Source organism: Mya arenaria, chromosome 15 (genome assembly GCF_026914265.1).
Source record: "Mya arenaria isolate MELC-2E11 chromosome 15, ASM2691426v1".
Classification (NCBI taxonomy): Eukaryota; Metazoa; Mollusca; class Bivalvia; order Myida; family Myidae; genus Mya; species Mya arenaria.
In genome coordinates this window covers 713,733-731,376 of record NC_069136.1, presented here as the reverse complement: position 1 = coordinate 731,376, position 17,644 = coordinate 713,733, and the positions used below count along the sequence as shown (strand labels likewise).

General features: G+C 37.9%; 2 protein-coding genes across 4 annotated transcripts in view; one reads left to right on the top strand and one right to left on the bottom strand.

Annotated features, from left to right (window-relative positions):
* Positions 1-975: 975 nt before the first annotated feature.
* LOC128220399 (uncharacterized protein PF3D7_1120000-like) lies at positions 976-8,967 on the bottom strand. The gene is made up of 5 exons (XM_052928774.1): positions 8,884-8,967; positions 5,941-6,131; positions 3,349-3,442; positions 2,490-2,616; positions 976-1,688 (listed from the first exon to the last, which is right to left on the bottom strand). Exons 2-5 carry the CDS (start codon positions 6,109-6,111, stop codon positions 1,097-1,099), a joined length of 984 nt encoding a protein of 327 aa, XP_052784734.1. The 5' UTR covers positions 6,112-6,131; positions 8,884-8,967; the 3' UTR covers positions 976-1,096.
* Positions 8,968-15,123: 6,156 nt separating this feature from the next.
* Positions 15,124-17,644, top strand: part of LOC128220655 (glycogenin-1-like) — a 46,051-nt gene continuing 43,530 nt past the window's right edge. For all 3 annotated transcript variants that reach the window (XM_052929137.1, XM_052929135.1, XM_052929136.1), the window contains exon 1: positions 15,124-15,245. In XM_052929137.1, the coding sequence (XP_052785097.1) occupies positions 15,233-15,245 (13 nt within the window). In that variant the 5' untranslated portion in view covers positions 15,124-15,232. The remainder of the gene's footprint in view (positions 15,246-17,644) is intronic.

Genomic DNA, 17,644 nt, shown 5'->3' with positions numbered 1-17,644 from the left:
CATTTATCCATCCTTTTTTGAATATTAAAACAATACATGTGTTACAATTGACTGATGCATTACGATAACAATCCGTTGTTTTAAGCATCTCTAATGCTTAAAAAGTTAAAATTATACATACATGTAACATTAAATAAAAATGAGTTTGAAAAGTTGTCGTCTTCCTTCGATTCTCTATAGAATGGCTGAAGCTGTTGTATTTTTCTAATACAATGTGCATACATTAATAAATAATCTTTAACTTGTCTATAGCAGCACAAAAGGTACTTATTCCAGTGATACGACAACAGGGACACAATCATCCTCAGTCAAATAAGAGAAAACTTAACCTTGTTTACGCGCATGATGCATATTGTCAGTAACAACCAGGCAATCAAGTTTCATACGAATATTTAGAAATGGTTCTTCAAGCATGTTACAGCTATCGCACCACAATGGACAAGAATGTAACGTTCTTTGAGAAACGAGAAGCTGATCGCTTGCCTGACTTCCACGAAAGTCATTAACCTCGAACAATACAAGCGCCATATTATCAACGGTAGATATTAGCTACCATGTTTAAAGTAACAAATATTGATTGAGTTTTGTCATTTCTTGTTCAGTTGCCAACGCCCTTCAAACTCGGCTGTTGTTGTTGTTGTTGTTTTTTCGTACAAAGGAGCATAACTCACCATTACCAAAACCTAGGTAACTCGAGTTATCTGCCATAATACACATGTGCATGTTGATGATGGCATGGCCATGGTTGAAGTAGTGCAGAGGTGACCTCAAGGCTGATAACGATGGTTGCACCATGGCTATAACTAAACCTCAACTTTTTTGATAAACAACAATCTAATTTGAAGAATTTTTGTCTGTTGTACCACTTTTTCTAAATGTCATGATGATTGTAAATGATGTCTTCACATTGTATTCTCTTTGGTCGATGATAATTTTTGACTTACTTCAAATCTCAAATAATAATAAAAATATCTTTTACCATTTATTCTTAAGATCACTTTAACAATTAACTACAAATATAAACACATGAAATAATTCGCATTAAACATAACGGTAAACAAAACAATATCACAGCATTATTTAGTATTTCATTTTTTCAATACTGAACATACCCAACTTGATCTTTATTGACAATACTCTCCGGCAAAATCTCTTGAACAGACAAACTAGAAAAATGATTTCTTAAATGTTTCAATCCTTTTTCAGTCACAATTCGCTTTTGTTTCTCTTCTTTCAATTCCTTATCAAGTTTCTTAACCTGTTCTTTGAGATCATGGATTGCTTTTCTACACTGAGTTCGTATCTTATCCTCAGCAGCAAGTTTATCTGCCAAAGCTTCTTGCTTTAAGCTATCCAACTTCATCTGAATTCTACTCCTTTGCATTCTCTCTTTATCAGTGGTAACTCTGTTTTCATGTAATTCTTTTACCATATCAGAATGTTCAACCTTCACTTCTTTAATGACTTCTTCCATAGCACCAGTTTTAGCAGTCAAATATTGTACTTCCTCAGATAAACTATCCACATGAATCTTCAGCCTTTTGTTAGCAATTCTTGCCTCAGATAATTGACCTTTCTGAACATTAATCGTCTTCTTCTGTTCAGCACACAGCTTTTCTAATTCCTCATTTCGCTTAACTGTTTCTCGAACATGGACCATTGCTTCAATACTGTCTTCTTTGAGTTTTCTGCGAAAAAAGAAACAAGCAAGTAAGAAATTAAATACATTTTTTATAAGATTTTACAGAATTTACATGTATATCCTATTATATTAAGATCTTATTATAAATAAATCATAATAACAATATGTGAGCAAAAGAATGGACAGTAATGAAATGAGTAGTAGAATGGGCCTAAATGAAATAAATAGAAAAATGGGCCTTTATATTAATAATGAAAAAAGAATGGGCCTTAATGAGATGAATGGAGGATGGGCCTAAATGAAATGAAGAGAAATGGGCCTTAATGAAATAAGTAAAGAATGGGCCTGAATGAAATCAATAGGAGAATGGGTCTTAATGAAAAACGTAAAGAATGGGCCTTAATGAAATGAGTACAAGAATGGTCCTTAATGAAATGAATACAAGAATGGTCCTTAATGAAAATAATACAAGAATGGGCCTTAATGAAATAAGAAGAAATGGGCCTTAAAGAAATGCATAGAAAAATGGGTCTTAAAAATACATAAAGAATATAATGAAATGAATACAAGAATGGGCCTTAATATAATAAGTGAAGAATGGGCCTGAATGAAATGAATAGAGGAATGGGCCTTAATGAAATGAATAGAGGAATGGGCCTTAATGAAATAAGAAGAAAATTGACCTTAATGAAAGAAGAAGAAGAATGGGTCTTATTAAAATAAGTATAGAATGGGCCTTCATGAAATAAGTAAAGAATGGGAATGGGCCTTAATGAAATCAGTAAAGAATGGGCTTTAATGAAATAAGTAAAAATTGGGCTTGAATGAAACGAGAATAAATTTGTACCTGTAAGCATCCCGCAATAGACCAATCTCAGAGGAATCCCAGATGCAAGCCTCATTCTCCTTCTGTCCTCCATCTAGATTCTGTGACAACTGAAGGTGAGGTCTCTCTGATGGTTGAGGTTTTGGGTCTGAAACAATGTAGGTTGTGATCTTATGTAGGGTCTAAAATAATTTAGGGTGGGAGATAATGTAGGATGTGAAATAATGTAAAATAATGTAGGTTGTGAAATGATGCATGGTGTGAAATAGTGTTGGTGGGACATAATGTAGGTCAGAAATAATGTAAAGTGTAAAAGAATGTAGTGTGTGAAATAATACAATAGCTTAGAGGGCAGATGCGAACAGTATCTTATTTGTTCTAAGAACCTTGCTTCATTTAAATAATATTTCACTGAAACAATTACTATTTTCACAGGAGTATCTTGTACAAATTAAAAACACTATCGCTGTACAAATTATACCCATGATTCTCAGTGTAAATTTCACAAAATCTGAAGAGAAAAGGTATATGTTTGTAGAATAAAACTGGAAAAGCCCTTCAGGTTAAAATGTTGAGACTCAAGAGTAAAGCATGTGGATATTATTTTAACAAGAGCGCCTTATCCAAGTGTTCTAAGTCAAGTGGAAGCTTGGAATCTCTAGCCAAAAAATAGCCATATAAGACATATTCAATAAAACAAAATGCTACTGTTTTCACATGAATATATTTTAACAATTCACATCTTGCATAAAAAGCAAAAATCATAGTATTTGCTTGTTATTCATTAATGATGCCATGTTCAGGCAACTCCAAACCAATGAAAATATTATTTTTTTCACAAAAATTAACGAGCTATTACAGTGTATAAGGTTGAACTGACCAGTCGTAGGTTGGGGTGGTCCCTGTTGGGGGTTCCGTTTCTGTGCCCGCATTTCCTCATCTAACAGAGTCATCATGTGCACCCTTTCATAAACCTATGTTACAGAATAGAAAATATCAATATTACATAATTCATATATATAATCATGTGGTTAATTTTCTTTATATTTTTTTTAACCAGCACATCTTCACCTTCTGATATATACACAAATGAATGTCTAGATATATTTTATAGTAATAAAAGCTCCCACAGTTTGTATTCTATATATATTTTATAGTAATAAAAGTTCCCATAGTTTGTATTCTAGATACTATTAAAAGTAAATAAAAGCTCCCATAGTTTGAATTCTAGATAGTATTTATAGTAAATAAAAGCTCCCATAGTTTGAATTCTAGATAGTATTTATAGTAAATAAAAGCTCCCATAGTTTGTATTCTAGATATTAGTAAATAAAAGCTCCCATAGTTTGTATTCTAGATATTGTTTATAGTAAATAAAAGCTCCCATAGTTTGTATTCTAGATATTGTTTATAGTAAATAAAAGCTCCCATAGTTTGTATTCTAGATATTGTTTATAGTAAATAAAAGCTCCCATAGTTTGTATTCTAGATATTGTTTATAGTAAATAAAAGCTCCCATAGTTTGTAGTCTAGATATTATTTATAGTATTAAAATAAAATCTCTCACAGTTTGTATAATACTCAGTAAAACATCCACATTTAGTGGAATAATTTGACTTTCTAAAACATTTAGGTAACAAAAAACTAAGTACCATTATCACAAAAATACTTAAGTCAAATCTCAGACTCAACCCATTTTACTACATAACATCAAACGTTATTTTAAAAAAGTATATTATGTTTAACACCTTTTGAAAGCGCATTCCTTCAAAGAATATGTTGATAAAAACAAATGGTCAAGATTCCAAAGAAAAAATATGAAACAGCATAAAATGTAATTAAGTACAACTCAACGTTTTTTAACACTTACTCGGGTGTATTTTTGCCCCAGAATTAAGTTTTGTGTAAAATACTTACACAATGTTTATATCAATACATTCTATGACGAATTATATTTTAAAAAATAGTAAACACATGCACAATTTTGAATCATACTATTTAGCTTTTTACGTGGTAAAATGATTTAAGATAGAGGTTTGACTTGAGTATTTTAGAGATAATGGAGCCGGGTACCTTATAGGTCATTCAAAACATGCATTTTGTATACATAAACAGAACAGTTGCACTAAATTTTATAGAGAAAAATAATTATATAAATATATGACTAAATTAATTTCCAAAAAGACTTACAAGGACATTTGCAACAATACCTATTTAGTGTTTGTGACAGTGCTTTACTATAACCAAAACATTATCTAAATATAACAAGAGCTGTCATAAGACAGCGCGCTAGACTACGCCACTTTGACTTAGAAGTGAATACAATAACGATGTAATATTACCAAGTTTGGTCTCTTTATGTCAAACCTAACTAAAATTATTCAATACATAAGGTGACTTTGATGCTGCCCTCAGCCCAGCCCACCCGAACAATGACGCAAGAACAATGACGCAAGTCAAATAACTTGATTTCCCATTATGAAAATGTGGTTAAGAATCTACAAATATGCCTTTCAAAAGAAATTAAAATAAAATTTAAAAAAAAAATAAAAAAATCAAGGGCCATAATTTGTATTTAGGGTTAAAATGGAGTTATGGTTCATGTTGTAAGATGGTCGTAAATAATTTTGAATTTTATTAAGTGCATTGAATGAAAGGTATAGAAGGTTTTTTATTACAATCCCAACTTGCCCTTAACTTTAACTTGCTCTGAAACTTTAACCTAAGTCAATCAGGGGCCATAACTTGTATAAAGGATAATATGGAGTTATGTAACCTCATTGGGTGATGGTTCTGAACAATTATGTGAAGTATTAAGTCAATTAAATGAAGGGTATAGAAGTTATTAATAAATATCCCAACCTGCCCTAAAACTTTTACCTAAGTTCCATAGTCAATCAGGGGCCATAATCTGTATAAAAGATAATATGGAGTTATCTAACCTCATTATGTGATGGCTCTGAACAACTGTGTGAAGTATTAAGTCAATTGAATGAAGGGTATTGGACTTATAAGTGAAAATCCCAACTTGCCCTTAAACTTTAACCTGCCCTAAAACTTTAACCTAAGTCAATCAGGGGCCATAATTTGTATTAAGGATAATATGGAGTTATGTAACCTCATTGTGTGATGGTCCTGAACAACTGTGTGAAGTATTGAGTCAATTGAATGAAGGGTATAGAAGTTCTAAATAAATATCCCAACCTGCCCTAAAACTTTAACCTAGGTTCCATAGTCAATCAGGGGCCATAATCTGTGTAAAGGATAATATGGAGTTATCTAACCTCATCACGTGATGGCCTTGAACAACTGTGTGAAGTATAAAGTCAATTGAATGAAGGGTATTTGACTTATAAGTGAAAATCCCAACTTGCCCTAAAACTTTAACCCGACGCCAACGCCGATGCTGGGGCTAGTAGTATAGCCCTCCTTATTCTTCGAATAGTTGAGCTAAATATGAAGAAACATCTACCTTTCTCACAGCTTCTGGATCATGTACGGAGATATGTTTTACACGTGGTTTATTTTCTGCCTCCTTTTCACCTGCCACGAGGTCATCGATGGTGGCTCCATAGATAGGCTCGAACAACTCACCAACCCAGTCTTTCCATTCTCTGCCTCCAGAAGAAGTTTGGGATGCCATCTTTTCACCAAGTGTTAGACCTTGAAAGGTAACAATATAAAAGCTAAATTTTCACTCAAGCCACCATGCTTTTTCTGATCCCTATCAATTATGTTTGCATACGTTAGGTTTACAGTAAAAAGCTTTTGAACCATAAGTTCTATGTGTATTTGTACTGTTTGTGAAAGCTCTCATTGTATGTCACTTTGCATACCTACACGTACTATTAATGATTAGTTTAAAGTGAACAACTTTATAAAGGCAAACAGTTTGGCCCAGCCTTCATACATCCCAGATAAGCAGACCATTAGGCGTAAATATACTGACAATGCAGCCCATATTTAAAGACCATAAAGTATAAAATGAAATACCTTAGCTATGGTGCGGTGGGTCAAACAACCAAGACTAAAGCAGTATATTTATCTTGGCTATATTGACTAGGGTGTAGTGAATGACATTAAAACCATATCAGTATTCCGAATCATTTTTTTTTATTTTCTGGGGAAGCATGCATCCTCTGAATGATTTTGAGGGAACTAGACAATTTTTGGAGTGTTGTCATTGCTTTCTGCCATTTTGTTAACGTTAACAACTGTATAGTTCCGTATTTATTATGCACCAGTCAATTGTAACCACGGCCCCCCAGATTCAAGGGTATACCGGAGATAGCTGGGGAAATGGGCCGTCTTTTCACCTTCCAGGTGGCCCCACAGTGCCGAGTGAATGCGGTTGTTTTGCCTTCGCGCATAATTAATAGGGAATGGGGGGCGTTTTGACCAAATTGGGTGCGTTTTGACCATTTTTTTCCTAGTGGGGGCTATTTGACCAAAAGTGTGGGGGCTATTTGACCAAAATGGGGGCTATTTGACTTGGGGCTATTTGTCCAGGTTCCATCGATTGTCAGTGATTTCAGGCCCTAACAATAAATTTTTGATTACAATTTGTCATAAGAACATCGCTAATTGGAACCCTGCAATATTGTTCATCATGGCAGTGAGTTTTTTTTGGAATTATTTTTAACGCCCGTGCCTTGGGAAAAAAGTTGACATTGGGAAAAATGCAAAATCAGGCCAAAATAGCTAATATAATGGCAAATATACATGTTTTAACTTTTTTATGCATACATTATGCTGTGAAAGATTAATTATTGTCACGATTTTGTTTATAATTCAACAAATTCATTGCTTTTTTATTCATTAATGTAATCTGCATTTGTCAAATTGGGAAACAAATTTTGGGAGAATGGAGTGTTTTTCAATGGGGAATCTGCCTTAGTCCAAATAATTGTACATTGACGGATTTTTTTAGATTTTTGATATGGCAAATCCTTCACGTACAAATTGTTTAGTATCAAAAGTGGGTAGTTGTTCCGATCAGGATTCCGGGTTAAAGCATATAGCATCTATAAAATATCATAAAAACAAGAAATATTACCAGATAATGTTATTTTATATTAGTTCCGGACACAAAAAATAAATATCCAACTTATAATTATGAGTTTGACGGCTTTTCTTCATTTCATTCTGTCAAAACATAACGATATATACATGAAGGGCACCTGCAAGGCTTCAGGGCACAGTTTTAAATCGATCGGAACATTTCGGCCATGGCCGAGTTGTTACGATTGTGTAACGAGGTCTATCTCGAAGCTTTGTCTGAGGAGGCCGAGTTATTACGATTGTATCGAGTTGTTCCCCTTCGCATAATTGTTTTCTGTGTCAGTCAACTTTCGTTTTATTGGAAAGGTAAACAACTTGTTTTAATGCATTAAATGCTTGTTTAGTGCAAAACAACATTTCACTTACATGGTAAAATATGAATACAGTATAACTCTTTATGATCAATTTCAACCATAAAATACTTCACTTAAAACAATTTCAATATTTTTAAAACACCCCCCTTTTTTTGCACATTCCCGTTTCATAGTATCATATGATTTCAACCATAAAATACTTCACTTAAAACAATTTCAATATTTTTAACCCCCCCCCCCCCCTTTTTTGCACATTCCCGTTTCAAAGTATCATATGATTTAACAAGCTATCATAGATCGAAAATTATTTATAAACGAAAGTTTATTTATAGGCAGAATCATATCATCAACTCTCTTCGATTTTGACATTTAGGGAAACGCATTGATGGTTATTGCAGTGGGTCACGGACACTACGGACCATGGACATTACGGACCAGACATAACGGACCAGATTTAGGGACACTACGGACCGGATTTAGGGACATTACGGACCATTTTGAAAATACTTCTGCTCGATTTATTTTGGGAAATAAACTGTTTTGGAAAATATTTCTTCTGTTGCTTTTAACTGATTTAACTGCCGATCTTTCAAATTTCGTTCATTATTGTTCACATAATTGTTATAAATGCATAGGTTTTTAACACCTTTTGGAATTTCACAAGATTTTATATTGAGATCTATTCGAACTTCACGAGATTTTTCAGTTTTATGGAAGATATAACGTCATACTGAGCACTCATATTCAAGTATTTATTAACAAATTATAAACTAATGAGTGATTAATTTAAAAAAAAAATGTTTAAATCATGGTCCGTAATGTCCCTAAATCTGGTCCGTAGTGTCCCTAAATCTGGTACGTAATGTCTGGTCCGTAATGTCCATGGTCCGTAGTGTCCGTAATTCATTGCAGTTGTGTGTTTGTAGAACAAAAGTTCCAATCGGGGATTCTACAAACTCCCAACAGCAATAACCATTCACGTTGGTAACTGTTACATATCTTATAATTTATTATTTAACATTCAATTAAAGGCAACTTACCACTAAAATTGATAAAAACGATATATTTCGTTACAGAGAAACAAGTCTAAACAAAAACAAAGGGCGCAGACATCTTGTTTGATCACGTGATAAACGTGTAAAGCTCGGCTGCAAAATGAGGTCATTTCGCCGGTACCGTACCGGTAACATTCAATTAAAAACAACCAAAGCGATTTAAAACGACCCAGAGAGAAAAAATTATGAGACGCATATTACTGTTTATTGACAAAGAAAATCGGTCAATATCTACATGTTTATGATTCTGCCTATTTTTCAGTGCCCACTTTTCCAAAAGTTTACCTGAAACAGTTTAATTTTAGTTAAATTACCTAAATACATTTACCGGTTACCAGAGTGAATTTTAAGAGTTCTTCAGCGGCCATTCAAGAACAGCATTGTTCGTTATTTTATATCATCACACTATTGCACATTGCTAGCATCATTGAATGGCTGGTTTGAAATGAAATAGGCTTTTGATTTATCTTACCTTTCGTATTTATATGTAAGTTTATGTAATAATACACAAATCTGCAAAAAGTAAAATAGTTATACTTTAATTAACTGAATGACCGCAAATCAAACGAAATACCGTTTAACTAATAATTCTAATATACACTGTATAGCCATAGCCAACCATGTACATGTACATGTACATAAATAGAGCTTAGAGAGCGGGTACTGATTCTCACTGTTATGGTAACTGTATTAAATCTGATTTATCATTTTATCAGGTACTGAGTTTATGCAACTAAAAAGAGATATGCATGACAATATAAGGTTTTGCTGATTTACCATCTCCCCCACCCTCCTGCATCGGCAAAACAATTTCACAAAATACATGTAGCTACTATTGATGCACATGGGTGAACAATGTTCATTTTAATAGAAACAATTTCACATTTAACATAAATTTAAATCAAAAGCTGAAGTCATTTGACTCCCTAGTTTCATCGATTCTTCAGTTATTGGCTCGCACCCGTGCGATTTAGAATTAATTCATACCGAATTTTTAAGAAAGTTATTAAATGTGAAAATATCAACTAACAGGTCCGCATTATATGGTGAACTTGGTAGAGTTCCGTTGATAGTTATCCGTTAACTCTGAATGCTTAAATTTTGGGCTAAAATACTAAAATCAGACGAAATTTACTTATTCGCCGAACTTATACAATGTTAAAATGTGAATCGGACAATGATATTACGTATGGTGGCAACAACTGGACTCACCAAGTTTAGATTAACCAAAACCACATAGATATACCAATACCGAAAATAAAACAGCGATTGTTCTTTGATATGTATTATCAATCATGGTATGCTTATGTAAATAACTCTCGTAAATTGGAGTCATTTTGTATGTTTAAAACAAACCTTCGTGTTAGAAAATTATTTAGACAATGTTTCTGTCTTAAAATATAGAGTCGTTTTTACAAAATTTAGAGTATCTGCACATACATTTGCAATGGAGACTGGGAGGTATGATAATACACCAAGAAATGAACGACTTTGTAAAGTTTGTTTAATGACAGCTGTAGAAATAGAATTTCACTTTTTGCTTGTATGCACTGTATACAGGGAACTAAGAAAATCTATTTTAAACCTTACTTTTGTAGATGGCCTGCATTAAATAAGTTCGAAACACTAATGTCCTCCAAAGCAAAAAAAAACGACAAATGAATATTGCGAAATGCATATTTTTTTGCAATGAAATCTTACCAACAACTTAATATATCAAGTTAAATATTGAACCTGAAATTATACCTTCTTCTGACTTTTTGTACTGTTATATTGGAATAATATACATGTATGTAATACCATCTCATGCATATGATTTTTATACATACCATTCCTTTGTTAAATTATGTTCACCACTTTTCATATGTTATTTTTCACTGCTATAAACTTTGTAAGTTTAAAGCCGAAATAAACGTATTGTGTTGTATTGTAAATAAAAAGTTTTAAATCATGTGAATACTAATTGGCTTGTTCAACAAACGTCATTTAAGCGTATACTTGTGAAAGTTCATTAAAGGCAAATGTATAATACTTCCAAATAGTGACCGAGGTCCTTTCCTGCTGTAGTCGATGCAGCCACGTTATAGCTGCGACCGCTGTTAGACGGCAGGCGATATCCAAATTAATAGTCTTGCTAACAAAGATAATTGTCTGAACACATATATTTTTTAGCTTTGCAAATAAATACATGTTGGGGCAAGTAGGAGGTTGAGTACTCATAAACTATTTAAACCCCAGTGAACTCCCGTTCCAGGCAGTGACCCCTAGTGGGCTTCACTTTCACTGACCGTTCAAGGCAGTGATCACCAGTGAGCTCCTCTTCACTGACCGTTCCAGGCAGTGATCCCCAGTGGGCTCTTCTTTCACTGACCATTCCAGGCAGAGACCGTAGTGGGCTCCTCTTTCACTGAACGTTCCAGACAGTGATCCCCAGTGGGCTCCTCTTCACTGACCGTTCCAGGCGGTGATCCCCAGTGGGCTCTTCTTCACTGACCGTTTCAGGCAGTGACCCCAGTGGGCTCCTCTTCACTGACCGTTCCAGGCAGTGATCCCAGTGAGCTCCTCTATCACTGACCGTTCCAGGCAGTGATCCCAGTGAGCTCCTCTTCACTGACCGTTCCAGGCAGTGGTCCCAGTGAGCTCCTCTTCACTGACCGTTGCAGGCAGTGATCCCAGTGGGCTCCTCTTCACTGACCGTTCCAGGCGGTGATCCCCAGTGGGCTCCTCTTTACTGACCGTTCCAGGCAGTGATCCCCAGTGAGCTCCTCTATCACTGACCGTTCCAGGCAGTGATCCCCAGTGAGCTCCTCTTCACTTACCGTTCCAGGCAGTGATCCCAGTGAGCTCCTCTTTAACTGACCATTCCAGGCAGTGACCCTCAGTGAGCTCCTTTTTCACTGAACGTTCCAGGCAGTGACTCCAGTGGGCTCCTCTTCACTGACCGTTCCAGGCATGGATCCCAGTGAGCTTCTCTTCACTGACCGTTCCAGGCAGTGATCCCAGTGAGCTTCTCTTCACTGACCGTTCCAGGCAGTGATCCCAGTGAGCTCCTCTTCACTGACCGTTCCAGGCAGTGGTCCCAGTGAGCTCCTCTTCACTGACCGTTCCAGGCAGTGATCCCAGTGGGCTCCTCTTCACTGACCGTTCCAGGCGGTGATCCCCAGTGGGCTCCTCTTCACTGACCGTTCCAGGCAGTGATCCCCAGTGATCTCCTCTATCACTGACCGTTCCAGGCAGTGATCCCCAGTGAGCTCCTCTTCACTTACCGTTCCAGGCAGTGATCCCAGTGAGCTCCTCTTTAACTGACCATTCCAAGCAGTGACCCTCAGTGAGCTCCTTTTTCACTGAACGTTCCAGGCAGTGACTCCAGTGGGCTCCTCTTCACTGACCGTTCCAGGTAGTGATCCCTAGTGAGCTTCTCTCCACTGACCGTTCCAGGCAGTGACCCCAGTGAGCTCCTCTTCACTGACCGTTCCATGCAGTGATCCCCAGTGGGGTCCTCTATCACTGACCGTTCCAGGCAGTGATCCCAAATGGGCTCCTCTTTCACTGACCGTTCAAGGCAGTGATCCCTAGTGAGCTTCACTTTCAGTGACCGTTCCAGGCGGTGACTCCAGTGGGCTCCTCTTTCACAAACCGTTCAAGGCAGTGATCCCCAGTGAGCTTCACTTTCACTGACCGTTCCAGGCAGTGATCCCCAGTGGGCTCCTCCACTGACCGTTCCAGGCAGTGATCCCCAGTGAGCTCCTCCTTCACTGACCGTTCCAGGCAGTTTTCCCCAAGTGGGCTCCTCTTCACTGACCGTTCCAGGCAGTGATCCAGTGGGCTCCTCTTCCACTGACCGTTCCAGGCAGTGATCCCCAGTGAGCTCCTCTCCCTTTCACTGACCATTCCAGGCAGTGACTCCAATGGGCTTCACTTTCACTGACCGTTCAAGGCAGTGACCCCAGTGAGCTCCTCTTCACTGACCGTTCCACGCAGTGACTCCAGTGGGCTCCTCTTTCACAGACCGTTCCAGGCAGTGATTCCAGTGGGCTCCTCTTTCACTTACCGTTCCAGGCAGTGATCCCCAGTGGGCTTCACTTTCACTGACCGTTCCATGCAGTAATCCCCAGTGGGCTCCTCTTTCATTGAACGTTCAAGGCAGTAAACCCCAGTGGGCTTCTTTTTCACTGAACGTTCCAAGTAGTGATCCCCAGTGGGCTCCTCTATCACTGACTGTTCGAGGCAGTGATCTCCAGTGAGCTCCTCTCTCTTTCACTGACCGTTCCATGCAGTGACTCCAGTGGGCTTCACTTTCACTTACCGTTCAAGGCAGTGACACCAGTGGGCTCCTCTTTCACAGACCGTTCCAGGCAGTGACCCCAGTGAGCTCCTCTTTCACTTACCGTTCCAGGTAGTGACCCCAGTGGGCTCCTCTATCACTGACTGTTCCTGGCAGTGACTCCCAGTGAGCTCCTCTTCACTGACAGTTCAAGGCAGAGACCCCCCAGTGAGCTTCTCTTCACTGACCGTTCCAGGCAGTGATCCCCAGTGAGCTCCTCTCTCTTTCACTGACCATTTCAGGCAGTGACTCCAATGGCTTCACTTTCACTGACCGTTCAAGGCAGTGACCCCAGTGAGCTCCTCTTCACTGACCGTTCCACGCAGTGACTCCAGTGGGCTCCTCTTTCACAGACCGTTCCAGGCAGTGACCCCAGTGAGCTCCTCTTCACTGACCGTTTCAGGCAGTGACCCCCAGTGAGCTCCTCTTCGCTGACCGTTCCAGGCAGATACCCCCAGTTAGCTCCTCTTCACTGACTGTTCCAGGCAGAAACCCCCCAGTGAGCTCCTCTTCACTGACAGTTCCAGGCAGTGACTCCCCAGTGAGCTCCTCTTCACTGACTGTTCCAGGCAGTGATCCCCAATGGGCTCCTCTTTCACTGACCGTTCCACGCAGTGACCCAAATGAGCTTCCCTTTCACTGACCGTTCCAGGCAGAGACCCCCAGTGAGCTCCTCTTCACTGACAGTTCCAGGCAGTGACCACCAGTGAGCTCCTCTTCACTGACCGTTCCAGGCAGTGATCCCCAGTGGGCTTCCCTTTCACTGACCGTTCCAGGCAGTGATCCCCAGTGGGTTCCTCTTTCACTTACCGTTCCAGGCAGTGATCCTCAGTGAGCTCCTCTATCACTGACCGTTCCAGGCAGTGATCCTCAGTGAGCTCCTCTTTCACTGACCGTTCCAGGCAGTGACCTCCAGTGAGCTCCTCCTTAACTGACCGTTCCAGGCATTGACTCCAATGGACTCCTCTTTCACTTACCGTTCCAGGCAGTGACCCCCAATGGGCTCTTCTATCACTTACCGTTCCAGGCAGTGATCCCCAGTGAGCTCCTCTTCACTGACCGTTCCAGGCAGTGACCCCAATGGGATCCTCTTCACTGACCGTTCCAGGCAGTGACTCCAGTGGGCTCCTCTATCACTGACCGTTCCAGGCAGTGATCCCCAGTGGGCTCCTCTTTCACAGACCGTTCCAGGCAGTGATCCCCAGTGGGCTCCTCTATCACTGACCGTTTCAGGCGTCGTTCCCTAGTGAGCTTCCCTTTCATTGACCGTTCCAGGCAGTGATTCCAGTGGGCTTCACTTCACTGACCGTTCTTGGCAGTGATCACCAGTGGGCTCCTCTTTCACTGACCGTTCCACGCAGTGATTCAAATGAGCTTCCCTTTCAATGACCGTTCCAGGCAGTGACTCCAGTGGGCATCACTTCACTGACCGTTCCAGACAGTGGCCCCAGTGAGCTCCTCTTTTACTGACTGTTACAGGAAGTTATTCCAAATGAGCTCCTCTATCACTGACCGTTCCAGGTAGTTTACCACAGTGAGCTCCTCTTTCACTGAAGGTTCAATGCATTTATCCACAGAAAGCTTCTATTTTCATTGACGGTTCCAGGCTGTAACCCCACTTAACAGTATCTATTTCATTAAAATTGCCATTATCAAACATAACACTTTTACTGATTTGGCCATTTTTGGCGGCCATCTTAGACTCCATCTTGGAATTTCTCAGTCAGCCCCACACGTTGTTAATTCGTGTCGCCTGTTCTTTTTTATTACCTTTAACATTTTGTTAAGTAACACTTCATGTTTTTCGTGAACTTTGTGGCCACCCTTCCCCAAAAATCTATGAATTGTCACACAACTATTTATGAATTGCATAAACCACTTTTAACCGTAGTCATAATACTTGGAAACTTGGATACCGCTTCGTCCGAAAACTAAACGCATATCACCAAAACTGCCTTTTGATTGGCTAATGCAAAGTGGAGTGTGAGTAGAATATCGACTGTCCAAAACATGACAGACAGAGGTAAGCAATTTTACGAATTATATAGTTATTATCTGTTAAACGACATGCATTCTTTTTTATTTGTATAACATTTAGATCTTTGAAATGTATAATTTCGTTTTAAAGTCAAAACTATGGATGACAATGCTCTATTTTCTTTTTGAAGTCAGGTGACGTGAAATGTGCATATTTTGTAACTCGTGGCCCAATAGCCTTGACCTTTCAGTAGTTGAAAACGAAACTTGAGGTTGACATCTCAAGGTCACTGCGTTAAATTGATTGTAATGTGTAGTATTCATACATTTTGTACAAACCGTTCCCCTTTAGTTCATTAAAAGCTTCATAACTCCTTAAAATCTGTTCGAGTTTTTGAGAAATTGTGCCCCTGTCTAAATGTGCCACGCCCCCTTTTAAGCCCAACCATATTCAGGTGCAACAGTGGCTTTTAAACAGCAAGTACATGTGAGCATGCATTATTACTTTGCAAGGAACCAAGTCTGGCAGTTATTTGGCGTTTATGGGATGGGTATTCATGCTTGGGATCATTTGTGGCTCAAATCTGATGGTGTTATGTGATTTCACTTGAAAGAAAAAAGGAAATGTAAGGGGAAAAAACATCACTTTAGTAAAAAACTACTTTTTACAGACAGTATTCATCTTAAAAAAACAACAACAGCAGATCATATAAAGTGTTGCAAAAACATCAACATTTATGTAATTCCTGAGTATTGCATCATCTGTCTTCATGTTTAACAAATAATAACAGATCTGTATCAAGATTCTACCAATTAACATGACAACCAACTAGTATTGTGATAGGCAAAGCTTGTGTATAGATACATATTAGCATTGACAAATATGGATACAGAATCGATATTTTCTTTGCTTCGTCTCATTACTAATGACACATACATTTATGATGACTTTTACTATTTTGAATGAGTCAAAATGTCTTACATAAGGAATGGACTAAACCTGGCAAGCTGATAACTAAAGATGTCAAACTGCACATGATATCATTGCATGCATGTATCTTGTACCTCGTACATTATAAAGATATCAACAATATTATGGTCCGAGTGTTACCTTGCCACTTTAATATCTTTCCGCAAATTGCAATTGTATCATACAGATAACCTTGCCCGGCATTCAGAGCATTCGAAGATAGCACTCAGCAAAACAAGTCTTCGAATTAACAAGCAATAATTCTTACACTAGTACATGCACATGATTGTGTACTTGGCATAAAAAAATGTGCTTAATAAAATATAGAAATTGAGAAAGCATTTCACCAGTTCAGGGCTTGTACTAATTTCCATGACTGGAGTTAGTACTTCGAAAAATTTGGAATACTCAATACTAATCCAGAAAAGGGTCTGCAGTATATCCATGCTTTACATTTTAGAACCATGTTTGTTCTTTTACTCCTTACCCTCTTGTGTCTCTAGATCATGTGTTTTAACTCTTCTAAATGTCAGGGCTCGAATATACATGTACTATAGCACTTGCACACTTACGAAATTTAAATTGTAAGGTACATTGTACATAATATTTTGTTAGTGGAAACTCTCAAACAAAAGCAACTTTCCATTTGCCAACTTTCTTTTAAATGGTAAATGTGACACTTAAAATGATGACACAAGCCTGTTATGCTCTGACAGGGCACATAATAGACTGGTATTTCATGTTCAGATTTTAGGCAGCAGTATTTGGCTAAAATTTCATCAATTTTGAGCAAAAAAAGTAAATAAATAAAAATGATACTTTTTTAAAGCATACCAGTATATAATATATTTTAAATGTTGATTAAGCTTATCTGATATAGAAGCCAAAATTAAATAAACAGTCCATAAAAATTGTAACTAAATGGGAAAGAAACTTCCCATAAAATTAACTTTCAATACAGACAATGATGATGCAAGATATTTTGTGCAGAATCCGTATCAGACTTCTTCAATAGGTTTTCTGTGTTTACAAATCTAATGGCTTTAGAAGTTGAATTGTTATCATCATCGCGACACAGAAAACGTTGTTGTTGTTGTTTTTTATATTACATTTTTCTAACAAAAGAAAGGGGCTGAACAAATATATATTTGGATGGAAATTTAGGTGTTGCGTACTGTATGTAACACAAACAATCATTATGCTTCTTTAGTATAGGGGGGATTTGTGCACTCAGTAGATGCGTTTCTCCTGATGCAGTGAAATGACACAATACAACAATGTATTTCAAGATTTCCCAGAGGAATTTAATAGATGGGCATTAGTCGATGAGTGTGACTAAGATGATCTGATGTTGCATGAATGCATGTTCAGTTCATAAACACATTTTTGTAAAATTTTACCTTCCTTCTACCTTCCTTCTTATTTAAGCTTGTCTGAATTTTGGAAGAAAAAAGTGTATGCATTGTCAGCCATCA